General features: G+C 51.3%; 1 protein-coding gene across 4 annotated transcripts; it reads right to left on the reverse strand.

The window, feature by feature from the left end:
• On the reverse strand, positions 1 to 26,666 carry CIB2 (calcium and integrin binding family member 2). Of its 4 annotated transcripts, XM_021711453.1 has the most exons (6): positions 26,526 to 26,666; positions 19,742 to 19,776; positions 7,146 to 7,257; positions 4,640 to 4,787; positions 1,211 to 1,406; positions 99 to 209 (listed from the first exon to the last, which is right to left on the reverse strand). In XM_021711453.1, the coding sequence occupies exons 1-6, from the start codon at positions 26,574 to 26,576 to the stop codon at positions 188 to 190; spliced, it is 564 nt and encodes a 187-aa protein (XP_021567128.1). In that variant the 5' UTR covers positions 26,577 to 26,666; the 3' UTR covers positions 99 to 187. The 4 variants fall into 4 exon arrangements, with proteins under 4 accessions (XP_021567129.1, XP_021567128.1, XP_008054452.1 ...); XM_021711454.1 differs by lacking the exon at positions 1,211 to 1,406 and having other exon boundaries at positions 1 to 209; XM_008056261.2 differs by lacking the exon at positions 19,742 to 19,776.
• Positions 26,667 to 26,839: the final 173 nt, after the last annotated feature.

Here is a 26,839-nt window from a genome sequence, read left to right on the forward strand (position 1 = left end):
TTGTTTTTTTGCTAAAAGGGCCACAGGAAATGTTCATGGGTATAAGCCCCTGAGGCCACAGCTCCATTCATGAGGAGCATGGAGGCCACACCCGTGTCGACAGCAGGGCTGGATGGTGGGTTTCCAGGAATGGAGCAAGCAGGGTTGGACGATGCCCTTCTGGGCCCCTGCAGCCTCAGCAATGTCCTCAGATCCGGATGTGGAAAGTGCTGGAAAGAGAGAAAGGGTGAGAGAGGGCGAGAGGCCCTGGGCCAGTGAGGCAAAGGTTCCTCAGGGAAAAGCAAACCCGGTGAGAGGACTGCCTGAGCCCAGGGATTTGAGATCGGCCTGGGCAACTTGGTGAGACTTCATCTCTACAGTATATCAGAAAAATTAGCTGGACATAGTAGTGCGTGTCTATAGTTCTGGCTACTTTGAAGGCTGAAGCAGAAAGATTGCCTGAGCTCAGCAGATCGACACTGGGGTGGCCGTGAGCATGCTACTGCACTCCAGCCTGGGCAACAGAGTGAGACTCTGGCTCAAAAAGAAAAAAAAGCAAACTGGCCCCCAGCCCAACTCTGGGCCTTTAGGGAGTCCAGCTCAGAGGGTGCAGTCTCATCAACAGCAAAGGAAACGCCAGGCGTGTTATCTCATACCTGTAATCTCAGCATTTTGGGACGCAAAGGCAAGAGGATTGCCTGTGCCCAGGGGCTTGAGACCAGCCCGGGCAACTTGGCAAGACCTTGTCTCTACAATAAATCAGAAAATGAGCCAGACATGGTAGCATGCATGCCTATAGTCCAAGCTACTTGGGAGGCTGAGGCAGAAGGATCACCTGAGCCCAGCATATCGAGGCCGCAGTAGTTTTGATCATGCCACTGCACTCCAGCCTGGGCAACAGAGTGAGACTGACTCATACAAACAAACAAAAACAGTGAAGGAAGGAAGGCTTGGAAGAACAGCTGTCCTAGGGAATTCCAGACCCCCAGTGATGACCAGGGGACCCTCTCAGGCTTTTATCCTTCACATGAGAGACTGGTTTTTCAGGGGACAAGGGCCAGTCACCCAAGGAGGGAGGCTGGACTTGAACATGACTTCCATTTCCTGGCCTGCACACCACTGCTCATGAACAACTAGTGGTGAGGCATCAGTCCCATAAGGCCAGGTGCTTGGCTGCGGCCCCAACATCCTGGCTTGCCCTGCCCAAGTCCGGCCCCTGGGCTGGTGTTACCTGAGGAAGTCAGGAGCCTTTGCGATCATGTCCTCAAAGTCAGCGAAGCCCAGCTTGCCATCACCATCCAGGTCAGCCTCCTCAATGACCTTGTCGCACACGAGCACCACCTCGTCCTCGTCCAGCTCCGACTTGGTGAGCCGGGCCAGTGTTAGCTCCAGGTCCTCCTTACAGATGAAGTTGTCAGTGTTAAAGTCTGGAGGGGAGTGGAGAAGGACATGTTCAAGCCAGGACTGGGTCCACCCAGGGACCCCCCAAGGGGTCCTGCCCCACATTACCTTTTCCTCCCAGCTGGTCACACTAGTAACTAGTACCTCCACTAGCTTCTGATGCCCCCAAAGCATCTCTGTGCACACTCTGGGGACACTGGATCCTTGTGTCCACTGGATCCTTTTTTTTTGAGCTGGAGTCTCACTCCGTTGCCCATGCTGGAGTGCAGTGGCACACTCACAGCCACCCCAGCATTGACCTGCTAGGTTCTGACGATCCTTCTGCTTTAGCCTTCCTTATAGCTGGAACTACAGGCATGCGCTACCATGCCCGGCTAATTTTATATTTATTGTAGAGACAAGGTCTCTCTAAGTTGTCCAGGCTGGCCTTGAACCTGTGGGCTCAGACAATCCACTCGCCTCAGCCTCTCAAAGTGCTGGAATTAGGCTGAGCCACCAAGCCCAGCCAAAACCAGCGTTTTCTAAACTGTACCACGCTGCCTCAGACAGGCCCCGAGTCAGACACAATGGGTCAGGAGACTCAGAAGGCCCTTAGACAGAGGTCCCATGGTGGCTTTTGTACAGACTGAACTGGGAACATGGCTTGATGCTACTCAGCAAAAGGCCAAAGCACAGCAAAACAAGCCAGGTGTGGTGCATGCCTGTAATTCCAGCTCCTTGAGAGGCTAAAGCAGAAGGATCCTTGGAGCCCAGGAATTTGAGGCTACAGTGTGCCATGATTGCACACATGAATAGCCAGTGCACCCCAGACTGGGCAACATGGCGAGACTCTGTATCTAAAAAAAAGTTTTAAAAAGGTACAGCAGAATGGTTCAGAGGACAGAGCCACATATAGCCTCATTGGTGAACTCTAACGCCCTTCTCACCATTTTCAACCCAGTAACCAGATCTTTGCCCATGCCATTTGTTTCCCAGAAAACTCCTGGTCATCCAAGTTTTGGTTCAAATATCATCTCCTAGTAGGGGGGCTTTTTAGACACAAAGGTCCCCCTCTCTGAGCTCCACCTGCCCACTGGGCAAACTTGACATTCACAGCGGTGTTGAAGACTGTAACTGCTAACCTGGGTATGACATACTTTTTTTTTTCCTTTCTTTCTCCTTTAATTTTCAAAACAAGTCTATTAGGTAGGTACAATTAGAATCTCCACCATACAGATGAAGACACAGAGAGGGGGGAAGGGAAAGGAACTGCCTGAGGACACACGCCAATCAGTGACCTGGAGCCCAAGAGCCCAGGCTGCTGGCAGGTGTCCTGTACTGTCCAGTTCTGCACTGGCACCAGGTGAGATCCACCTCTGCCTTGGGAGTGGGACACAGTGGGTTCTCTGGAAAGATTTGCTGGCTGGGCAGCTAGACTCCTATAGAGTTGGCAAGATGGGGATTTCTGTGCCCATTTCATTATGAGGAAACTGAGGTCCTCCTGTGTCTGAGCATCACCCCTTAGGCAGAAAATAGCCCTTCCCAGGAGCAATGCCGTGAAATCCAGGACTGGAGGGATGTTGGGTAAACTTGAGAAGACTTTCACATGAGCCCTATGAGCAGAATCTGTGGAAGGTAGACAGGCAGCTACCGTGTCTCCGGAGTACAAGCAGGATGTAGGCGCCAGATGTAAACAAAAGTCCTCTGAAATAAACATGAAAACTACAAAATGAAGTCAGCCCTTAATAGGCCCTGTTGCCTTGGGGTTCATTGGCTGATCAAAGGTGCTGAGCACAAGTTTGTCCTTTTAAAAAATTTTTGAATTTTAAAATATTTTTTGAATTGGAGTCTCACTCCATGGCCCAGGCTGGAGTGCAGCGGCATACATGCTCACAGCCACCCCAGTGTTGACCTGCTGGGCTCAGGCGATCCTTCCACCTCAGCCATCCAAGGAGCCAGAACTACAGGCACGCGCTACCATGCCCAGCTAATTTTTTGATTTGTTGTAGAGATGAGGTCTTGCCAAGTTGTCCAGGCTGCTCTTGAGCCCGTGGGCTCAGGCAGTCATCTCACCTCAGCTTCCCAAAGTGCTGGAATTACAGGCTTGAGCCACCGTGCCTGTTCTTTTTTTTTTTTTAAAGATAAGATCTCACTCTGTCACCCAGACTGGAGTGCAGTGGCATGATCATTGCTCACTGCAGCCTTGAACTCTTGGGCTCAAGTGATCCTCCTGCCTCAGCCTCCCAAGTAGCTGGGACTTCAGTCATGTGCCACTATGTCCAGTTATTTTATTTTTTTGTGAAGAAGGGGATCTCACTATGTTGCCAAGGCTGCTCTCAAACTCCTGGCCTCAAGTGATCCTCCCACCTCAGCTTCCCAAAGTGACAAGTGTGAGCCACCACACCCATCCTGTCCTTGACTCTTCTGGTCCATAATGGGTTCCAGCCTTTCCCAGGGCCTGAGTGTCCCCATCTGAGGGCTGTCTGAGGTGTCGACACCAGTCCCGCGAGCCTATCTGGCCAGCACAGTGGGTGAGCTCTGTGGCTACGAAGTTTTTCTTTGGCTGTGGGACAATCAGACATTCTTGGTCTATGAGAGCCTGCTGCCCTCTGGTGGCGTAAGACAGCAGGCCCCAGGGTTAGGCTGGGGTAAACTGAGGCCGCCCTACCTCTGGCCACGTTGGGGGCCCCTGGGAGTCTCCCTCGCAGTCTGGCCTCACCACCATGGCTGAGGCTTCGTCTCCAGCTCCGCCATGTCATACCTAAAAACTGCCAAGTGATCTTTCTCGAACACAGAGCTGCCCTTCCCCACCTGCCACCCTTCCTCAACTGCCCTGAGCACTAGGTCCAAACCCTTGGGCTGCCTCCTCATAGCCTGGCCCCCGCTGGCCTCTCCAGACTCACACTGCCCTGTCACTTTCCAAACCTCTCCATCCGCTCATCACACCCAGCTCGGAGCCTCCCTTAGTCTTTCCGGACTGCTCCCTCTGCCAAGTCTGCCCACCTCACCCCCCTCCAGTTGACAAGTCTCTGCTGGTCCTCCCAGCGCTCATAAACATCCCACCTGTGACTCCTCGCACTCTAACCACACCAGCCGAGGTGGGGGAGTCCCTCCCTCCTCTGTTCACAGGACTCCATGGATGTCTCTTGGGCACTATTTGTGCCTCCTGAGACACAGAGTGTCCCATACAAAGGGACAGGCACTCTTCAGAGAACGATCAGCCTCGTTGGTCTTGGACACCACCTTGAGTATCACAGCCTTCCCCTCCAGGCCCCATTACCGTAGATCTTGAAGGCGTAGTTAGCCTTGAGCTCGCGCGGAGCCGACTCGCAGAGCACAGAAAACATGTCCACGAAGTCATTGAAGGTGAGGTTCCCATCACCCTCCTCAGAAAATGCCTCCACGATCCGCTCCTTGAAGGGATTCTCCTGAAGAAAACAAGCACAGTGATGCTGTGGGTGCAGGGTCAGCAGGAGAGCTCAGGAGCCAGACGGCGTACAGCCTACGTGACCTTGGACGAGTGACCTAATCCTTCTGAGCCTCCATTTCCCCATCTGTAAGATGGGAATAATCATTGCACCTACTTAATTGGGTTGTGAGGGGACTGAATGAGTTGAAGTATGTAAGGTTTGGTACCAGGTCTGGCACACACAGCTCAGCAAGTGTCCTGTTGGGTCACGTCATATCAGTAAGATGAACTCAGTTGAGCATGATGTGGTGCACCTGCAGTCCCAGCTACTCAGGAGGCTCAGGTGGGAGGATTGCTTGAGCCCAGGACTTCAAGACCAGCATGGGCAACACAGTGAGACCTCATCGCTCCTTAAAAAAAAAAAAAAAGCATTAAAAAGAGTCACTGAGCCAGTTCAGGCCCCAGGCCTGCAATTTTTCTGCTCTCATGAATTCTCCAGCTACCGCAGACACTGCCTCCCCTGGAGCTGTCCCTTGACCTCGTCTTCTGATCCAAGTCACTCGAGGCCCACCTCTCCTGCAGTCCTTCCAGCTCAGCTGAGCCAGCACTTGGCCAGCCTCATTCCATGCCCAGCCCAGGCCGGCACAGAGTGTCCATGAGTGCCTCACATCCTCCAGCAACTCTTCAGGCCTAATCACCAGCCTGCTCTAGGCCAGGCTGGATGTTTGTCCAGTGCCAGGCCTGGGATCCACTGTCTCTCAGGACCCAGGCGCAGGCCCCAAGTAGATGCCATGTAGTACTCAGATCCCCACCTTTAAGCCACACATCCCAAGCCTGGTGAGGGGCACTTTGTGAAGCCCCTCAGGAATGAGGAGTTGTGCCCCAAATGTTTTATTTATTTTTTGAGTCAGGGTATCACTCTGTCACCTAGGCTGGATGGAGTGCAGTGGTAAGATCATGGCTCACTGGAGCCTTGACCTCCTGGGCTCAGGCAATCCCTCTGCCTCAGCCTCCCGAGTAGGTGGGACTATAGGCGTGCACCAAAATGCCCGGCTCATTTTTAAATTTTTTTGTAGAGATAAGATAAGATGTTGCTCAGGCTGAATTTGAACTCCTGAACTCAAGCGATCCTCCCACTTCGGCCTCCCTCAGTGCTTGAGTGAGCCATGCCTGGTCACCCAAATGTCTTCTTAGTGTTGAAGTGTACTTTACATATAATGGGCAAGGAGCTTATGAAATAAAACATTCAGATATATAGTGGTCTGAGGACCAGCAGCATCAGCTAACCTAAGAGCTGGTTAGAAAAACAGAATCTTGACTCTGCTCCAGATGTGCTGAACCTGATTAGCATTTGACAAGATCCCCAGGTGATTTGTGTGCATGTTAAAGTCTGAGAAGTGATACGACGAATGACCATACAATCCCCTGAGAAGTCACAGCCACCCAGGGGCAGAGACAGAAAAATTATCCTAAAAAGCAGACACAAGGTTGAGTGTAGTAGCTCATGCCTGTAATCCTAGGGCTTTGGGAGGCCAAGGCAGGAGGATCACTTTGAGGCCAGGAGTTTGAGATCAGCCTGGGCAACATAGGGAGACTCTGCCTCTACAAAAAATTTTTTTAAAAAATTAATCAGGCATGGTGGCAGGCATCCCCAGCTACTGGGGAGACTAAGGGGGAAGGATTGCTTGAGCCCAGGAGTTTGAGGCTGTAGTCAGCTATGATTACACCACTGCACTCTAGCCTGGGTGACAGTGAGACCTTGTCTCTCTCTCTCTCTCTTTTTTTTTTTTGAGTTGGAGTCTCACTCCATTGCCCAGACTGGAGTGCAGTGGCACACTCATGGCCACTGCAGCCTCGACCTGCTGGGCTCCAGCAATCCTTCCGCCTCAGTCTTCCAAGTAGCTGGAACTACAGGAGCGCGCTACCACGCCCGGCTAATTTTTTGATTTATTGTAGTGATGAGGTCTCGCCAAGTTGCCCAGGCAGGTCTCGAATCCGCAGGCTCAGGCAATCCACTCACCTCAGCCTCCCAAAGCGTGGGATTACAGGTTGAGCCACCGAGCCTGGTCTGAGACCTTGTCTCTTTTTAAAAAAAAATCAGACACAGGTCCCAAATAGAGCAGGCTGGGGCCACTTAAACGAGACAGAACAGGCCACTAGCCAGGCACTGAGGCAGCCACTGATCTGAAGCCCCCTTACTGAGAGCCCCCACTCCATAACTCATTAATTCATAGCATGCAGATGAGGAAACTGAGGCACAGAAAGGTTCAGTGATCTTCTCAATGCCGCACACCCACAAAGGGCAGAGCCTCTGCTGCTCATCCAGCTCCCCCAGCCCCGTCCCCTGCCCGCCCCGCCAGCAGCAGCCCTGGCGTACCCGGAGCTCCGGCATCTGGATGATGAGGCTCATAGGCACATGGACAATGGGGCTCTTCCTGTAATCCATCGGCACGAGGTTGGGGGCCAGCTCATAAAACCGTGCGTGCAGCCTTCAGGGGAAGCAGAGGAAAAGCGCTGGAGGGGTGCCACCCCAAGTCCCCAGAGGCCTGATGCTGCTGCCTGGGCCTCTGCCACAGCAGACCCACCTCAGCCAGCATCAGGGCAGGGGTCTCAGGGAGGCTGTCTGCTCTGCCCACAGGCTGTGGAGCCTGGGAAGGAGGTGGGTTCTGCCCAGACCCCCAGGCTGATGACCAGATCATGTCCAGTCCTACCCGTTTCTACCCCACACACCATTGCCACCATCATGTGACATCACCTGATCCCCGCCCGCCGGAGCCCGCACCTGGATCTTTTATCTCCACTCCCTCCCACACCTCATCTTTTGGGCTCTCATAGGGGTCTTCTATACTCCAGGCACTGGGCTAAGCACTTAACATATGTCATCTGACTTAACCCTCCTTCCACCACTGTGTAGACAGAAGCATCATGACCCCAGTTTCCTGTTCAGCAGGCTGAGGGTTAAAGAGAGGTTATAGGTGGTCTGCCTATGGCCACACAACTGGGAAGCATGCAGCTGGAACCCAAGACTGGAAATCCAGAGCAGAAGCTCTTAGCCACTCCTCCTCCTGCCATGCCAGGGAGGTCACCAAAGCCCAACCCAGTTCCTGGCCCCATGGCTCCCCGCAGGTCCTGTGGAGCTGGTTTCTGGAAGAGCTCTCAGCCGCCCTCATGTCCTTGGGAAGTGTCTGTGAATGGGCCACACACAGCCTCTATCCAACTGGGGGCCATTGGGACCCAGCCTGCTGCCCAGGGCCTGGCCCTGTTCACTGATGGGTCAGTCCCAGCTCCCAGCCCATCCTTCTGGAACATGGGCCCCCTTCAGCATGCTGCATGAACCCTCAGGGGTGGGAGGCATCTTGACACTGCCTCATTTGGAAGCCCAATTCCTTCCCATGATTCAGTCCTTCTTTGTCCCATGTCCCCTTGTCTAGCCCCATCCCACAACAGGTAGAAACTGTGTTCAGATGAAATTATGTCCATGAAGTGCTGCCAGAGGAAGGGGGCAAGAGTAAGGGGTGTGGATTAGGGGCTAAGGCAGGTCACCAGCTCAAGGTGAGGCCCCAGGCCGCTGGAGATTAGATCAAGGTGTGACCCCCCTATCTCCTGGGCCTGCCCTGCTACCCCCAAAGCCAGATCAGCCCGGGTCTTCTTCTAAGTGGCCTGATCCAGTGACACAGCCCCAGGTCCATCAGTAGCAAACCCTTCAGCATAGCCCTCGGGTCCTTCCCTTGGGTCCCCCCAATTCTTGTGGTCCTGCCGCCTCGCCTTCCCTAGCAGGGCACTTGACTACTTTCCCATCTCCCACAGATAATGACACCAGCTAATGTTTAGCAAGTGCTCACTCTGTGCCAGCTGAATTACTTTACTCATTTTAATCCCCAAACCACCCTGAGAGGTAAATCCCCAAACCTCCCATTGTCCAGGTGGGAAAACTGAGACTCAAGGGTTATGTTTGCCCCAACTTAGCCGATGAGCATGGGAGACAGGACCTCAGGATGTTAACCCCTTGGCTCCTCCCTGCAAGTCTCCTGGCAATTATCACCTGCTTCAGAGCCTGTCCAGGGCAAATGAAAAACAAATGGCCACAAGCCTACTTTCCCAGTCACACATCCCCAAAAAGGGCTTGAAATCACAAGGCAGCACCATGACTTAGCTGGAGGGGGACAACCTCAAAACCTGTCCTTGAAATAAGCCAGATGTGGTAGCATGCGCCTATAAGTTCTAGCTCCTTGGAAGGCTGAGGTGGAAGGATTGCCTGAGCCCAGCAGGTTGAGGCTGCGGTAGCCATGATCGTGCCACTGCGCTGCAGCCTGGGCGACAGAGTGAGACTCCAACTCAAAAAAGCAAAAAATCTGTCCTTGGGTGGGAGAGGGTCAGCAAATGCCAGGGTAACAGGATCAAGCTGGAACTCTCCATAAGCGGGCACTCAAGGACTTCCTGTGCTCCTATTTCCTGTGTTAAAAAATTCTGCCCTGTTTTTCACACTTTCCCTAAATATGGAACGATGACTGATTTTTCACAGATCATGCATCTGTTATATGTACTTTTGACAGCTCCACTGTGTTTCCAACCGTTACATTTCCCACTTACATTTTCCACTTGACCTTGACCCCACCCTACATGCCGAGGTGTGAGGTTGGGGAGTTTCTAGGAGTTGGCTTACATCTCCAAAGTTTTGTGGGGTGGCTGTAGCAGGAGCTCAAAGTCAGGCTGAGGTTGGAGCCTGTCTATACCTCTCACTAGCAGTGTGGTCTTGGGTAAGTAGGTTAGCCCATGGGAGGATACATTTCCCTGTCAAGTGGAGATTGTTCTACTGTCCTCACACTTGTGAGGATTAAACAGGATGATATTAGCAAAACCTCTTGGCCTTCAACTGGTAGCCTTTAGCATACTGCCTGCCATGTCAGGGGCTCCATGGAGGGGGTGGACTTGGGAGAGGGGCTGTGGGTGCTTGGCAGGGTTGAAGAGGTGTCTTCTGGGATGAGAAAGCCAGCTTCTGCCCTGGTACACAGATCTGTTCTAAAACAATGACTTAAATGATATTGAGATTTTTTTTTTGGGTCGGAGTCTCACTCTGTCACCCAGGCTGGAGTACAGTGGCATGCTCATAGTCACTACAGCCTCGACCTGCTGGGCTCAGGCGATCCTTCCACCTCAACCTCCCAGGTTGATAGAACGACAGGTTGTGCCACCAAACCCAGCTAGTGTTTTGGATTTTATTGTAGATATGAGGTCTTGTCATGTTGCCCAGGCTGATCTCAAACCTCTGAGCTCAGGCAATCCTCTCGCCTCTGCCTCTCAAAGTGCTGGGATTACAAGTGTGAGCCACTGCACCTGGCTAATGTTGGAATTTTTAAAGGAAAATTCAAAGTGAATTTAAAAACTCAAATCACTATGGGAAAAACTGTAAAAACTGTCAATGAACTACATTTCTTTTTATTTTTTATTTTTTTGAGTTGGAGTCTCACTCCGTCACCCAGACAGGAATGCAGTGGTCACTCCCGGCCACCGCAGCCTCGACTTGCTAGGCTCTGGTGATCCTTCCACCTCAGCCTTCTGAGTAGCCAGAATTACAGGCACACGCTACCACGCCTGGCTAATTTTTTGATTTATTGTAGAGAAGAGGTCTCGCTGCCCAGGCAGGTCTCGAACCCACGGGCTCAGGCAATCCACTCACCTCAGCCTCCCAAAGGCGCGGGATTACAGGCTGAGCCACCGAGCTCAGCTCAAGAACTACATTTCTGTCATACCTCCCATATTAAAGGCCACTGAGCTCAAGATTTATATATTAGTACTACCATAATATCCAGGACCAGAAATAACACTTATGCTACTTGAACTGCTCCAGAGCATGGGGCAAAAAAAGGTGAAAGCCTCCCAGTTTATTTTAGACAGTTAATAAGAACCCTGATACCAGAATCTAAAAGGTAGTATCCAGAATGGACCAATGGTGCTTACACATACAGATGCAAAAGTTTTATAAAATGACATACTGATACATCAAATCCAACAGTATTTAAAAGAATAACACATTAGGACCAAGCAAGATTTATTACAGAATGCAAGGATGGCTCAATGTCTGAAAATCTGTGACTGTAAATCATATTATTAGGCAAAAAGTTTTTGATCATTTTGACAGATGCATTTATGACTATATGGTCGTATAGACACAGAAAAATATCTGAAAAATTATATACTACATGTTTACAGTGATGGTCCTTGTAGAGTGGGAGTGGAAGGGTAATAAAAAAAAGGCTAACCTATCCGGGCTCAGTGGCTCAGCCTGTACTCCCGCGCTTTGGGAGGCTGAGGTGAGTGGATTGCCTGAGCCCGCGGGTTCGAGACCCGCCTGGGCAACTTGGCGAGACCTCATCTCCACAATAAATAAAAAATTAGCCGGGTGTGGTAGTGTGTGCCTGTAGTTCCAGCTACTTGGAAGGCTGAGGTGGAAGGATCGCCGGAGCCCAGCAGGTCGAGGCTGTGGTGGCCGGGAGCAGCCACTGCACTCCAGTCTGGGCGACAGAGTGAGACACCAACTCAAAAAAAAAAAGAAAAAGGCTAACTTGCCAGGTGTGGTGGCTTACACCTGTAATCCCAGCACTTTGGAAGGTGGAGACAGTAGGATTGCCTGAGCCCAGGGGTTTGAGACCAGTCTGGGCAACTTGGTGAGACCTCATCTCTACTATAAATAAATAAATTAGCTGTATAAATGGTGGCGTATACCTGCAGTTCCAGCTACTTGGAAGTCTGAGGTGAAAGGATCACTTGAGTCCAGCAGGTTGAGGTTGCGGTGGTTGTGAGTATGCCACTGCACTCCAGCCTGGGCATCAGAGTAAGACTCTGACTCAAAAAAAAAAAAGGCTAACTTTTATTTATTATTTTACCTACTGTTCAATTGTTAAGTTTTTAAAAATTATTAACAAACAAATTTTTTTAAAGTATGCATTATTTTTGTCAATAAAAAACAAAATTCTTAGTAAATCAGAACAAAAAAACTTTCTGCTCAGGAGCAGCAATAGAGAGTATTTCTCTATCTCAAATCAACATCCAATATCATACTTAAGAGATATGCCCACAAATGCGGGCTGTCTACAGTCACCATTATTATATAACACTTCCTTAGGAACATTAGTCAATGTATAGTCAGTTCTGAGGATCCATGGGTTTCACATCCATGTCAAAGAACTACAAAATATATTAGAAAAAAACTGCATCTGTACTGAATATGTACAGACTTTTTTGGCATCATTATTGCCTAAACAATATAGCATAACAACTCTTTATATAGCACTTACATTGTATTAGGTATTATAAGTCACCTAAACGTGACTTCAAGTATACAAAAGGATGTGCGTAGGTTACAGGCAAATAGGACACCAGTGGGGATTTGGGCATCTGTGGCTTCTGGTATCCTTGGAAGGTCCTGGAGCCAGTCCTCCAGGAATACTAAGGGTCAATTCTAATTAGTTAAGACAATAGAATAGTATGTTTAAATATTAGAAAGGAGTAGGAAAGTTATCAGATGCTGGAAAACCAAAAATAATCAGTTTAAAAATTACTTTAATTAGAAAAAGTTCAGAAGCTTGTGTATGCAATAGTTTTTCTATTCCATATCAGCATTAGCTTATTTAAAAATATGATTAAAAGGATTTAATGAACAATTTAAAAGAACATAACAATTGAAGACAACCAGTATAAAATTAGTACAAGATAAACTAGTATGAATAAAACCATGAAATTTTACCAAAGCATATAAAATATTTTAGGTAGTAAGGTAAGTATTGTACATTCCTGATTGGAAGGACTTAATACTGTAATGATGACAACCTCCTCATTTTTTCTGTCAAATAATCCTAATCAAAATTTGCAAAGGATCTATTTGGGAACTTGCCAACCAGCTTGATTCAAAAGTTTGTTTGGTGAAGTATTTTTTTAAGCTAATGGCAAAAACAAACAAACAAATCAGCATGGAATAATAAATGTAGGAGAGTGGGGGAAGAAAACCTCAAAAAGAGTAACTGGGGAAACACTTCCTTATCAGATGTTAAAACATAGTTTAAAGCTATAATAAGTACAACAGCATGAAAAAGACACTGGCATTGACAAGGCAGACTAGTGGAAGAGTTAGACCCAAGTAAAAATAAGAATTAATCCACAATAAACATCGTTTTAACTCAGTGGGGAAAAGATGAATTCTTCTGGAAGTCACAAACCAGTGGTCTGCATTCATGCCTGGCATTCACACAGTGTTTTTAAATAATTAAATTAAAATATTAAATCGGGCTGGGTGCAGTGGCACAAGCCTGTAATCTTAGTGCTTTTGGAGGCCGAGATGGGAGCATTGCTTGAGACCTGGAATTTGAGACCAGCTTGGGTAAAATAGCAAGACCCTCTCTCTATAAAAACAGAAACAAAAATCAAAACAAAACACTAGCCAGACATGGTGGTATGTGCCTGGGTCCCAGCTAGTCAGGAAGTTGAGGCAGGAGGATCACTTGAACCCAGGAATTTGAGGCTGAAGCGAGCCATGATCATACCACTGTATGGGCCTGGGCAACAGAGCAAGACCCCATCTCGAAAGAAAAGAAGGAAGGGAGGGAGGGAGAGAAGGAAGAAGGGAAGAAGGGAAGAAAGGAAGGAAGGAAGAAGGAGGGAAGGAGAAAGAAAGAAAGAAAGAAAGAAAGAAAGAAAGAAAGAAAGAAAGAAAGAAAGAAAGAAAGAATGTAAGTCGCCAACATTTACAAGCAAAAATTTTTACATTATAAACTTGAGTTTTCTGATCAAGCTGGGCCTGACTTGGCCCAAGGCAACAACCATCAGGGGCCAGAGAGCAGCTGTTTCTGCAGGTTCCATTTCTACAGCGTTCCCACAGCACTAGATAGTTTCATTTATTTATACAGCATGTTGGCCCCAAAGATAGCTGAGTGTCAGAGTCTTGGGTTAGTCAATGAATGATTTGGGGTCAGAACACAAAAAGCATGTAACAGCAGTGTGGGCAAAAATCGAAAGTCTTGAAAACGTCTACATCCTTACTCCAAAAACCTGTAGAAAAGTCGCTTAAGGAAATAATCCCAGAGGCATGCAGTTATATGATGGTGCCACAAGAATATTCATTGCAGTGCTAATAAAACAGTGACAAGTTGGAAACTTAAATGTCCCACCAAATGAATTAAGAAATGTCCATGAACTGGCTGGTGTGGTGGCTCACACCGGTAATCCCAACACTTTGGGAGGTGGAGGTAAGAGGGTTGCCTGAGCTCACGGGTTCGAGACCAGCTTGGGCAAATTGGGAAGACCTCATCTCTACAATAAATCAAAAAAATCACCTGGATGTGGTGGTACATGCCTGTAGTTCCAGCTACTTGGAAGGCTGAAGCTGAAGGATTGCATGAGCCCAGAAGGTAGAGGCTACGGTGGCCATGAACATGCCACTGCACTCCAGCCTGGGCAACAGAGTGAGACTCTGACACAAAAAAAAACAAAACAAAAAGAAACATCCGTGAATTGAAACCATTTAAGACATTATACAAGAGTGTCTCATGATATTGAAAGCTGTTTGCAAGATGTGAAGTGAAAAAAGCAGAATGTACAGTATAATCTCATAAAAATAAAAGCTCCAAGGTGGGAGGATTACTTGAGCCCAGGAGTTTGAGACCAGCCTCCACAAAGATAAATAAACAATTAGCTGGGTTTGGTGGCACACACCTAAGTCCCAGCTTCTTAGGAGGCTAAGATGTCAAGATAACTTGAGACCAGAAGTTAGAGACTGATGTGAGTCATGATATCAAAACTGAACTCCAGCCTGGGAAACAGAGTGAGACCCTGCCTCAAGGAAGGAAGGGAGGGAGGAAAGAACAGGGACAGGGAGGGAGGGAAAGGGGAAGGGAAGGGAAGACAAGGGAAGAGAAGAGAAGAGAAGAGACGAGAAGAGAAGAGAAAAGGAGAGAAGAGAAAGAAGAAAAAGAAAAGAAAGAAAAGCAAAAGCTTATATACATTTATATACCTAAAAAAAGAAAGACTGAAAGGAAGGCTGATCACTAAAATGTTAGTAGTGATTATTTTAGAGGGTAGGGGGCAGTAAGATCATTAAAAAAAATTTTTTTTTTGGCCGCGCGTGGGGGCTCAGCTTGTAATCCCAGCACTTTGGGAGGCTGAGGCGAGAGGACTGCCTGAGCCTAGGGGTTCAACACCAGCCTGGGCAACTTGGTGAGACCTCGTTTCTACAATAAATCACAAAAACTAGCCTGGCATGGTGGCGTGTACTTGTAGTTCCAGCTACTTGGAAGGTTGGGGGAGAAGGATCACCTAAGTCCAGCAGGTCGAGGCTGCAGTGGCCGTGACCGTGCCACTACACTCCAGCCTGGGTGACAAAGAGTGAGACTCCAACTCAAAAAAACAAAAAACCTTTTTTTTTAATTTTAAAAAATTGTGATAAAATAACATAAAATTTACCATCTTAGCCTTTTTTTTTTTTTTTTTGAGTTGGAGTCTCACTCTGTCACCCAGACTGGAGTGCAGTGGCCCCTCCCGGCCACCGCAGCCTCGCCTGCTGGGCTCTGGTGATTCTTCCGCCTCAGCCTTCCAAGTAGTCGGAATTACAGGCGTGCGCTACCATGCCCGGCTGATTTTTTGATTTATTGTAAAGATGAGGTCTCACTGCCCAGGCGGGTCTCGAACCCGCGGGCTCAGGCAATGCACTCACCTCAGCCTCCCAAAGGCGCGGGATTACAGGCTGAGCCACTGAGCCTGGCTCATCTTAGCCATTTTTAAAAGTACATACAGTTTAGTGGCTTTAAATACATTCACACTGTTGTACAACCACCACCACTATCTATTTCCAGAGCTCTCTTCATCTTGCAAAACTGAAACTCTGTACCCATCAAACGGTAATTCCCCTCTCTCCTTCCTCCTAGTCCCTGGCAACCACCATTCTTTCTGTCTCTAAGAATGTGACTATTCTAGGTATCTCGTATGCATGAAATCACACAGCATGTGTCTTTTGCGACTAGCTTATTTCACTTATTTAATGTCTTCAACTTTCATCCATGTTGTAGTATGTGTCAGAATTTCCTTCCTTTTCAAGTAAGGAAAATAATACTTCATTGTATTTATAGACCACATGTTCATCTATTCATCTGCTGATGGACATTTGGGCTGTTTCCACCTTTTGGGAATAATGCTGTTATGAACATGGGTGTACAAATATTTCCTTGAGACCCTGCCTTTAATCAATTCTTTTGCGTACATACCCAAATGTAGAACTGCTGAATTACATGGTGATGTTATTTTTAATTTTTTGAGGATCCACCATACTGTTTTCTAGAGCTTTCTTAACTAATTTTACAATCTGCCTAAGAAAAAACAATTTTAAGCATGTTATAAAACAACACGATCCGACTTTTTAATAAACACCTACAAAAGAAAAACATCGGCACAAAAGATCAACAGTCATTATTTCTGGGTGGTAGGATTATAGGTAATTCTTCTTGTCTTCTTTTGACTGGCTTTATTTTCTAATTTTTCTACAATCATCCTAAATATGTATAATAAAAATAAAAAGCAATTAAAATAGATACACAAAGTTTTTAAAAGGTTGAGAAAATAAACAATGAAATAACAAATAGGCAAACACCTTGGGGAGCTGACTGGGTGGATCTTTCTCTGCATTAAGTTGACAAGGATTCCTGCCTCACTTGTTAAGCCTAATGGGGGGGTCAGGCAACTCGAAGTGCTTAGCTCTTGCCTATAAACAGCAAAGTAACTGAATGGGGTGTGTGGCCCGGTGGGGTGGGCCGCCCACTTGGGCTGTGTGGGGTGGAAATTTTGTATCCTGGGAGCAACTAGATCTGCCTGGGCAGGGCAAAGGGAGGAGAGATGGCTGAAGGGGCTTATCTGTGACTGGGTATCACTGCCCCAAGCTGCCAGGGAGCTGGGCCCCAAGCTGCAAAGAAATACCCACTGCTCAAGTTTCCTCCTCGCCATCTGGTCAGTACTCAGGGTGCAGCTTACCAAGAAAACCATCCAGGTGGGGGCAGGAGCGGCAGCACCGAAAGGCACCTGGGAGGAGGGCAGGCCAGCAGAGGCCTGGGTGTGGCCTGCCTGGCTCTGCAGTGAACCTGCGTGTGGTGCTGGGCCGGTCTTGGCTCCTTGCCCTCTCCGGGCTCTGAGCCTCAGTTGTGCCACCCAGAGCTGAGACGTGAACAGTGGAGAGGGCTCGCCTGGCGTGGTAGTCACGCGGGCCTCTACTGAAGTCCAGAGAAGAGGCTGGAGGAAAGCCAAGGGGCTGAAACTGGAATGGATCCATGGTGGCCTTATCTGGTCCCTCAGGATGGGAAATCCCACACCCTGCCTGTCTCACTACCCTTGCCTGAGGGCGGGCAGGGGGCAACAAAATTCCAAGCAGCCCTTTATTGTGTTTAACAACACAGCCACCCTCCCTCCCAGTCACAAGGGCCTGGAAAAACAGCTCTGGTGAGCATTGTTGTCCCCAAGTCCCCATGCTGCAGATGGGGCCACTGAGACACAGAAGGTGCTAGTGGAGACCACAGCCCAGGACCCCAGTTCCCAGGGAGGCTTCTTCCCCTCCCCCACCCCACACGACTACTTGGCAGGAAAAGCATGAGCCCTGGTCCTGTAGGTCCCCAGTGAGCACTAATTGAGAGACAATGCCTGAATGAACCAGTGACAGACAGGCCAAAGGGGCTCAGGAAGGGAGTCCTTTGTCCCTCTGGGGACCTCAGGCTTGGCCCTTGCTCTGGTGTTGAGCCACAGAGCCTGGGGCACTGGAGGGTGCAGAGCTGGGCAAGCCAGGGCTGTAGGGGGCCAGGATACCCTTCCCCAAGACCTCTCACCTGCCTGGAGTCCCTCATTTGCTAAGGGGCCGGGGATTGAATTCCTGGCCTGGTCTTTGAGCCACTCTCCTCCCTGCTCCCCCACCATGGGCAACTTGCTGCTCTCAGTAAGATGGTGGGAGTGGGAAAAACAAACAGGCCTGTGTCCTCCTCCCTGCAGCTCTCCAGCCTGGAATGCTCTTCCCTGGCCCATCCTACCTGTCCTTCACCCCCACACTCTTCAAGTGCTCACTGGTGGCTCACAGGCACCATGTTCGATGTCAGTTCTGCCTGACAGTAGGTCCAGCGGGGAGCCAGCCACCCGGACCCAGGAGCCCACAGAGTCCCTAACAGGCAGGAAGAGCAGCTGTGTGGTCAGTGGGGCAGCAGGGAGTTGGTGGGAAGGCTCACTCTGGAGTTAGGTCTGGAAGGACGTGCAGTGACGCCATGGGCAGGGGAGCAGAGAAAGGCACTCCAGGCAGTGGGACAGCCATGCAAAAGCAGGGCAGGACTGTTGCCAGGAAACGGCGCGGGTAAGAGGGACTCTCAGAAGACAAGCAGCTCAGGCAGCCACAGAGGTGGGGGTCAGGATGGTAGGAGCCCCCTGGCGAAGCTTCCAAGCAGATTCGTGCCAAGAGCTCTGGAAGATGAGACTACCAGGGCAACAGCTGTGTTATTAGAGTTCTGAGAGCCACCCTGTTCAAATGGGACCTCGTCCCTCATATCTCCCAAGATACGGAGCAAACCCCACTCCCGAGCGCCATCCCTGATGATACCACATCTCAGTCATGCTGGGAGGATAGGCATCATAATCCCATTTTACAGAAGAAACTGAGGATCAGGGAAGGTCAAACGCTTGCCCAAGGCCACAGAGCTGGGAGGTAGGTGCAGAGCCCAGGTCTACTGATGCCAGGCCTGGCTCTCTGACATGGTGGAAGCGAAGCGTCCATTATCCCCCAGGGGATGAGTTGGATGGCAGCCTTGGCAGAGAGGAGAGGCTAAGGGCACTGCCTGTTTGAGCAGAGTGGTCAGGGCAGTGACAAGCTGCAGCACAGCTCTCTTGAGAAGATGCACCAGGCTCTGGTCCCAGCCGGTCCATCGATCTCCAGGGAAAGTGATCCTGAGACTTTGCTAGCTTTTAGTGCCACCTGATAGCCTAGGCAGAGGGGCCCAGCAAGGCCCGTGGGGCAGGTTTCCTGGCATTCTGTGATTCCTGCTCCCTGTCTGGTCCAGCTCCAAGGCTTCCAGTTCCCTCCATCTTTCCTGTTCAGGTCCATCCCCCCAGTCCCAAGGAGAAGGAAGGAGGCCCCTGAATGGCTCAGGGGTGGTGGGCATGGCCTTGACTTTAGACATCCCAGGAGTGGAAGTTCACCAAAGCTGGAGCCAGAGGGTCCTTAGGGACCCCAGTCTAAGAAGATGAGACTCTCTGCTATAGCAGGTCCCAGGATGTGATGAAACAGCAAGGGACCCAGGGTCAGAGACCAGGTCTTCAGTCCCTAGCAGGGTGACTTTGGCCAAGTCGCTTAACTCCATCTGTCAAATGGGGATAAAAGGATTCTCTTGTTACAAGATCACACTGAGTCTGGATGCAGTGGCTCACGTCTGTAATCCCAGCACTTTGGGAGGCAGAGGCAAGAGGCTTGTCTGAACTCAGGGGTTTGAGACCAACATAGCAAGACCTCGTCTCTACAATAAATTTTAAAAATTAGCTGGGTATGGTGGCACGCGCCTGTGGTTCCAGTGACTTGGAAGGCTGAGGCGGAAGGATGGCCTGAGCACAGGTGGTTAAGGTTGTGGTGGCCAGGAGTGTGCCACTGCACTCCAGCCTGCGCAACAGAGTGAAACTCTGACTCAAAAAACAAGATCACACAGAGGATTAAAGAAAATTGTGCCAAAAACCACCCACCCCCTAAGAGTTCAGCAAGTAGTAAGTCAATGTTCAATTCCTGATAGGAGGATCTGGGCCCGGGGAGGAGCTGGAAGTTCTCACATCTATACTGCAGCCTGGGGCAGAGCTGGAGTCTGAACTTGGCTCCCAATGAGACTGATGCTCTTCCTCTACTCCAGCTAGCACAGCCAATCCAGGTGGGGTAACCCAGCCCCACCCCTAGCCCTCAAGGGGTGAACAGGAAGCCACACTTACTTGAGGATGTCCTTCTTGTTGAAGAAGGTGCAGTCCTGTTAAGCGAAAACACACACACACAGTCGGTCGTGAGGGTCCCAGGCTCCCTTCTTCCTCCGAGCCCTGGATGCCACAGGGCCTTAGGGAATGGCACTGGACTGGGGCCAGAAGAGTCACTACCACCCCTCCCTGCCCCTGCCTGCTGGAGATAGCCGGTTCTAGAAAAAACGCCTCCTGAAGCCTTTGTCCTGGGCCAGGTCTGCAGGGCTAAGTGTGTGGCAGGTGTGAGGAGGGCTGTGCAGAGTGCTTGGGGCATGTTTAGGAGGGAGGTGGGGAGCTCACAGGACAACATGGCTGACTGAGGGCCGGTGAGACACCCTAGGGGATAACAGAGGTGGATGGGAGACAGCTCCACGACGAGGACCCACAGGGCCACCATCCACCTTGTGGCCCTGAGAATGGTGCTAGTGGAGTCATGTGGTTTGTGTCCCGAGTGGCTGCAGGCTGCAGCCCTGAGCTCTGAGGTTGAAGTGTTCCAGACAACATTGAAGAGGGACGCATCAGTGTGCACTTGACATAGGAAGCCACAGGAACAGATGAGGTCACACAGGAAAAGGGACTGGAGAGGCCCAGGGTGTGGAGAGAAGGATGGTGGGTGGGGAGGAGCCAGTGGCATCTGGACCGACGTAAGGATGGAGGCTGTTGGGGACACCATGGTAGACACTACTCAGAGTGGGGGCAGCACTCAGTTCCTTGAGGCTCATCTTGAGGGGGTAATCTCACATCTGCCCCATCTATGGTTTGGCCAAGGATCAACCTGGAATCTGTGACGAGGCTACCATGCCAAGTCTCGGTGAGAAGTATGGAGGTGAAAAGGACTCAGCACTTGGTAAAATGCCCAACCTTCATGGGCATCTATGCTTCTCCCAGCTGTTCAACTTCTCCACCTTTGCCTACTGATGCAGCATGAAGGAAGAAGGTCTCTTAGGTCTGCAGAGCCCAGAGCCCACAGGGCCCCCTGGGGCCATATGCTGACCAGAGCTGCTCTGACCAGGGGCAAATGGCCATGGCCTAGGCCTGCAGGCAGCCAAGAGTGCCCTGGATGAGACCTGAAGCCACTGGACACCAGGGCAACTGGACTGCATGTTGAGAGGGCCAAAGAGAGGATACCCACAACATCTAGGGTTTCCACTGAGCCCTTCAGGAGAGCTGAAGGGGAAGAGTGGGTGGAAATTTCCAGGCCCCATGTGGCCCAACAAGTCTGTCCTTCTAAGCTACCTGCTGCTCCCCGGGAATTAGACTAAGGACCCTCATGCTGCCTCACCCTTCTTGAAAATTTGGGGGTTTCTCCTGGGTACTAGATTTTGCTTTTTTGAGGTTTTTTTGGAGTCGGTTCTCACTCTGTCATCCAGGGGCTCACTCTGTTGTCCAGGCCAGAGTGCAGTGGTGTGATCTCGGCTCACCACAACCTGACCCCCCGGGCTCAAGTGATCCACCCACCTCAGTCTCCCGGGTAGCTGGGACTACAGGCACATGCAACCATGCCTGGCTAATTTTTTTTTTTTTTTTAGAGACAAGGTCTCGTTGTATTGACTAGGCTGGTCTCCAACTTCTAGGCTCAAGGAATCCTCCTGTCTCAGCCTCCCACAGTTCTGGCACGAACCACTGCATGGATCTGCATTTAAGACACCCTCCCAGTGATGGAGGTGTGTGTGAAAGCAGGGGGGTGAAGGGGTCTGCTCTAGAGGAAAATCACCTGGGGAGCCCCCTACCTCTCACCAGAGCCCCTGGGGGGAGCCAAGTGTCAGAGGTTCTGCTCAGGTGGTTCCAACATGCAGCCCAGGCTGAGAACCATATCACAGGCAGAACATGGTTGCCCTGCATGGGGCACCTGGGGCTCTGAATAGCCCATCTTGGTTAGTCCTCATCACTAGCCTGAGGGGGCAGGCATTGGCTCCCTATTTTATAGATGGGAAAACAGACTTGGCAAAGTGGACAGCTTGCTCTAAGTTGTACCCGCAGTCCAGAGGGCTGGGATTGGAACCCAGGCCTGTGTGCTTCTTGACCTCTGCCCATGACTACAGATAGGACCATGGTCCGCTAAGTCTGCTGTACACATGCCACTCCATGTCCTGCATCTGCCATGTATTCCTATACCTGGCACACAGGAGGCACTCAACACAGGCTTGTGGGCTGAGCGGCCAGGCTTCTCCATGTGTATCTTATATGGCAGTTGTGTTATCATTTAAGGCTGCAGAATATCCCACTGAAGGCATTGCCCCTGCTTGCCCCTGCTTGGTAGCCTAACCTTTCTCTTCTTTCTTTCTTTCTTTTTTTTTTTTTGGAGTCGCTTCTTACTCTGTCATCCAGGCTAGAATACAGTGGCATGATCACAGCTCTCTGCAGCCTCGACCTCTTGAGCTCAGGTGACCCTTCCACCTTAGCCTCCCGAGTAGCTGAGACTACAGGCACATGTCACCATGCCCAGCTAATTTTTAAATTTTGTGTAAAGATAGGGTCTTACTATGTTGCCCACTCTGGTCTCAAACTCCTGGCCTCAAGTGACACTCCTGCCTCAGTCTCCCAAATAGCTAGGATTTAAAGGTATGAAAGAACCTGGCCACTTTCTCCTCTTTCTGAACATTTAGTAACATTTGGTTTTTGGTTTCAACCTCACTGATAAAACCTCCATGAACCTGCTCACTGACTGATGTTTGACTTTGTCTTCTATTGACTTGTCTCCCTAGGATTCATCCCAGGAGGGGCAGCTCACAGGGATGAACGCATCAGGTGTCCTTAAAAGCTCCTTAGGGCTCTGAGCAGCCTGGCGTGTGGAAGGGAGAAAGGTTTGGTAGTCAGATTCCAATTCTAGTCCTGCTTTACACCCTTAGGCATGTCACTGTCCTTTCTGAGCCTCAGTTTCTGCATCTATAAAATGGGAACAGTGCCTCTGAAAGGAACAGAGTGAGGAGCTAATGAGATAAGAGCAGAGGTCTGGAGGCCATGGCTGGAAGGGGTTCTCCTCGCCTTTAGAGCAACAGCGCCACCCACCACCTCACATCCCAAAGGCATCTCCCCACCTGCAGCTTTGTGCTTGTCTCTCTCTGAAGTCACCAAAGACCCCATCTGCCCCCACACAGCCAGCTGCCCTGGGAGCTAAAGCCATGTGTCTGCAGGAGTCCTTTCTTCTACTCCTCTGACAGCAAATGCCCCATCACTGCTTGGCTCCTGCATAGGGATATAGGGACAGGCTTTCAGGTAAAGGTGGCAGCTCAGGTTAGGGTCAAGGGGAGTGAGAAGGAGGGAGGGGCCCCAGCCCAGGAGAGGTGGCCCTCAGGACTTTGGCAGAAGCCCATATTCCCTCTCTCCCTCACCTGGAGTATTCTTCACTTTCTCCACATCCTTTGCACACTCCAAAGCTCAACTCAAAGGTAGCCTCCCTACCTCCCTCTCCTACACGCTACCTCTGCCTGGGCCAGCAGTCAGGAGTTGAGCTACCACCTGTCCCAGCTGGAGCAGAAGTGGCTCTCCATCCAGCTCTGCCAGCCAGATCTGGGCACTGCTCAGTTGACCGTCCCAGGTCGCAGGTCAGCTGGAGTGTTTTCAATTGGTCCCCACAAGAGCCCTGCGACATGAGCTCAAGCTGGCTAGCAGTTATTCCCATTTTAGAGATGGAACCACTGAAGCACAGAAGGGCATGCTAGCTTGCTGAGGCCCACAGCATCCACTGCCCAGTTGATATGAATCCAGGACTTCCAAATCCTTTTCTGGGGTGCTTTCATCTCCTGGAGCCCTGCTTACCAAGTACTCAGGCAAAGGCCACACAGGAAAGAAGATGGAGTGTAAACAGACAGGGACATGCCTAGTATAGACCAGCCTAGGAATATGTATACATCCTAGGTGCACTGAGTACTCCCAGCTGAGTGGATTAGGAGGGGAAGGTGACAGGGAGCCTCTCCCAGAGAGGTGAGACCTGGGCTGGACAGAAAAATGGGCCAGACTAGGTCAGCAAAGAGGTGGGTGGGGGGAAGCCAGGAGGACAAGGCCAGAGGTGAGAGTGCACGCTTGGTTAGAAGCCCTTCTGTGTGGTTAGAACTTGGGGTACAGAGGGAAAGAGAGGAAGAAGTGAAGCTGGAGGCTGGTTGAGCCCAGGCTCAGGCTGTCATCCAAGACCTCGTGGAATTGCTGGGAGAGGAGAGGGTGGTACCTATGTTCTAGAAAGTTTCCTCCTATCCTTTGACCTCACATTTCCACTCCAGGTGTCCACAGCCCATGGGTTGTCCCTCAGGTCTCCCAGCAGGAGGGGATTGGGTGCCCACAGATGATGCAGCTCTTTGTCCTTGGATTATTCTTACAGGAAGACATTGTTGCGTAAGAGTGATGCATGTAGTGTCTGTTGAGAAAGAGGAAGGAAGGAAGCAAGGAAGGGAGGAAGAGAGAGAGAACCAAGGAGCTGAGGCAGAAGCATGTGGGTGGCTGCAGGGGTGAGAGACAAGGTGGTTAGACCTCCAGTCTGCATGAGACTGAGCAGCCCTGGCCCAGGGCCCTGGCTGTGGGGGCAGAGGAGGGGTCTCCAGGTGCATCACAAAAAAAGGCTGAGTCACGGGACTGGTTCTTAATTGAAACAGGGAAAACAGAGAGCTGGAAGGCTGAGGGAGCAGCAGTGGATTCTGGGAAGGCCGTGAACCCTCTTTGGAGATTTGAGGGGTCCAGGGGACAGATGTGCCATCCAGAGGAGTGGTCTGGGCAAAAGCTTGAAATTTGGGAATCACTGGTACCTAGGAGCCAGGGAGGGGGTTCCCTGCCTTGGGAGGGTTAGGCTCCCAGGCTAGGAAGCCCCAAGAAGCCCTAGGGTCACTTGGGGGAAGGGGGTGTATCTCAAGGTCATCCCCACCAGCCCCAGCAGGTGCGTGGCTGGCTGGAGAGCCAGAGGGAGGGAGGTGTGGAGCTCTCAGCTTTCACAGTTCTCATGCTCCCACCCGCCTGGCGGGGTCCAGCCCAGCTCTGGCAAAGGATCAGAACCCAGCACTGGGACTGGCTCCGACGAGTAACTCAACTCCAGTAGGGTCTGAGTGGGAACCCAGGCTCCCCACCCCCACGAGGCGACTCCTCACTTCTGCCCAGGCCCACCTCCAATCCTTTATCTAAATGATCTCCTCACCTGGAATGCCACCCCTGGGCCCTGCTGGGCAAAATCCTGCCCTTCCTCCAACGGCTTGTTCAAGTGCCATGCTGTTCCTGAACCTTCCAGTCAAAGCAGAGCCCCTTTCCCTGTTGGCCTCCTACTGCCACCAGTGCCCTCCCCCAGAACCCACTCCTCTGTCACAAGGACCACACTGGAGGTGACACTCTACCTCACAAGTGTCTTAGGGACAAAAGGCACACATGGCCCAGCTTGGCCTACTCCCAACTAAAGGAATGAACCTTGGATTCGAGATTCAAATTCCTGTGTGAACCCTGATAGGTCAGGGTACAGAATGGCACCTCAGCCTCTGTTTACTCTTCTGTAAAATGGGGCTACTAACCCATCTCACTGTGATGATCAAATGAGTTGATGTATAGAGGCATCAACTACAGCTCCCGGTACACAGTAAGTGCTCTGTAAATGTGATTCCTGTCTTCCTTCCCAGGGCCTCACATGGGAGCTGAGAAATGCATGTTATTGACAACTAGGGGTTCTAGGAGGGGGAGGGACCCTGTTTTTACCTCCACTCACATGAAAAGACCCATACTTTCCTTCTTTCCTTCTTAATAAAAATCAGTATTTGTGAAAGCAATAAGCATCTAGGGAGACCCTCCCGGTGGTCTCTCCCATTTATGCAGGCGGCAACACAGTCCCACCCCCTATGCCTGAGGAATCAGGAAAAAGGCATCAGACTCAGGCCTCAAAGGATGAGGAAGATCACCTGGAAACAGAGGAGAGGCATCCCAGGTCCAGGAAACCGGATGGCCAAGGGGAGGGAGGGAGGAAAGACCCTGGCAAATTGGGGAACTGCAAACTATTCTGAGGTGGTTGTGGAGCAGAGGGCAGGGAAGGACGGAAAGTCTGAGGCTGGAGAAATGAGCTGGGCAGCTGGCAGGGCTCTGGACAAGCCAGAGGCTGGGCTCCATCCTGCAACCACAGAGAAGTTTTTGCATGGGTGGAAGGGCACTGGAAACCCAGACCTAGGCAGCTGACTCCGGAGGCAGGAAAATCTAGGTCTCAGAGGGCGGCTGCTGAGGGCCTGAGGGTCTTGGAGACGAGGCCGGTGGTAACCGGCTTGCCTTCTTGCTCATTTCCGTGTTGGGGTCAGAGGGAGATACCCCAACTAAACAAGATACTCCCAACTGAAGACTGCCTTTGGGGGCCCAGGCACCCCATTCCCAGCCCAGATAGGACCCCAGCTCTCATTTCTGCTTTACAGAGATTCCGCCTTCTGGTATTGGGGGGCGGAAAACGGGGAGGATGGTCCTCCGCCCAGCCCAGTTGACAGACTCTCCATCTCCGTGCCAGGGTGGACGCTGGGATGGGTGGCTGGGGAGGGGCTCGGGTCCACCCTGGGGCGAGGAGTAAGCGGCGCGGTAGCCGGAGTGAGGCGTGCCTGAGAGCATTAGCATCTTCCAACTGGCAAGCACTCTCATCCACCAAGTGGGAAACTGAGGCTTGGCGAGGGGAGTCACTGGCCCAAGGTCATGCTGCGAGCTGAAGGCAGCCGCAAGGTTCGAACCCGGGTAAGCCGGCTTTAGGGAGGCCTCGGTAAGCGATCCAGAAAGGGGGGAGGCGCGGAGGGCCGCCTGGGGGGCGGGGGTCGCGCGCGCAACTCACCTGGTAGTTGTCCAGCTGCTCTTCGGTGAAGATGGTCTGCTTGTTCCCCATGGTGGCCGCCGCCTCCCATCCGCGGCCGCCGGAGCCCGCGCCCCGCGTCGGCGGCCCTCGCCAGCCCAGCGCCGGGCAGCGTCCCACCGCGGCCGGACCTGCCGCCCCGCCCCGCCCCGCCCCGCCCCGCCCGGCAGCTCGCCCGGAGCGGGCGCGCTGGGGTCTCGGAGGCGGGGATCGGGTCGGGGAGCGGCGGCGACTCCGCCCCCTGGAGGGAAGAGGGGCGGGCTCCCGGCTCGGCGGCTGCGGCGCGTCCCCGGCCC

This window comes from Carlito syrichta, unplaced genomic scaffold, assembly GCF_000164805.1.
Source record: "Carlito syrichta isolate Samal-C Ts95f unplaced genomic scaffold, Tarsius_syrichta-2.0.1 Scaffold302301, whole genome shotgun sequence".
Lineage (NCBI taxonomy): Eukaryota > Metazoa > Chordata > Mammalia > Primates > Tarsiidae > Carlito > Carlito syrichta.

Excerpts from the sequence above, each read along its gene's own strand:
- CIB2 (XM_021711453.1), bottom strand. The coding sequence starts at position 26,576 with ATGGGGAACAAGCAGACCATCTTCACCGAAGAGCAGCTGGACAACTAC. Across the intron at positions 4,788-7,145 it reads TCCAGATGCCGGAGCTCCGG|GAGAATCCCTTCAAGGAGCG; the intron begins GTACGCCAGGGC and ends TGTTTTCTTCAG. Across the intron at positions 210-1,210 it reads AAGGCTCCTGACTTCCTCAG|CACTTTCCACATCCGGATCT; the intron begins GTAACACCAGCC and ends CTCTCTTTCCAG.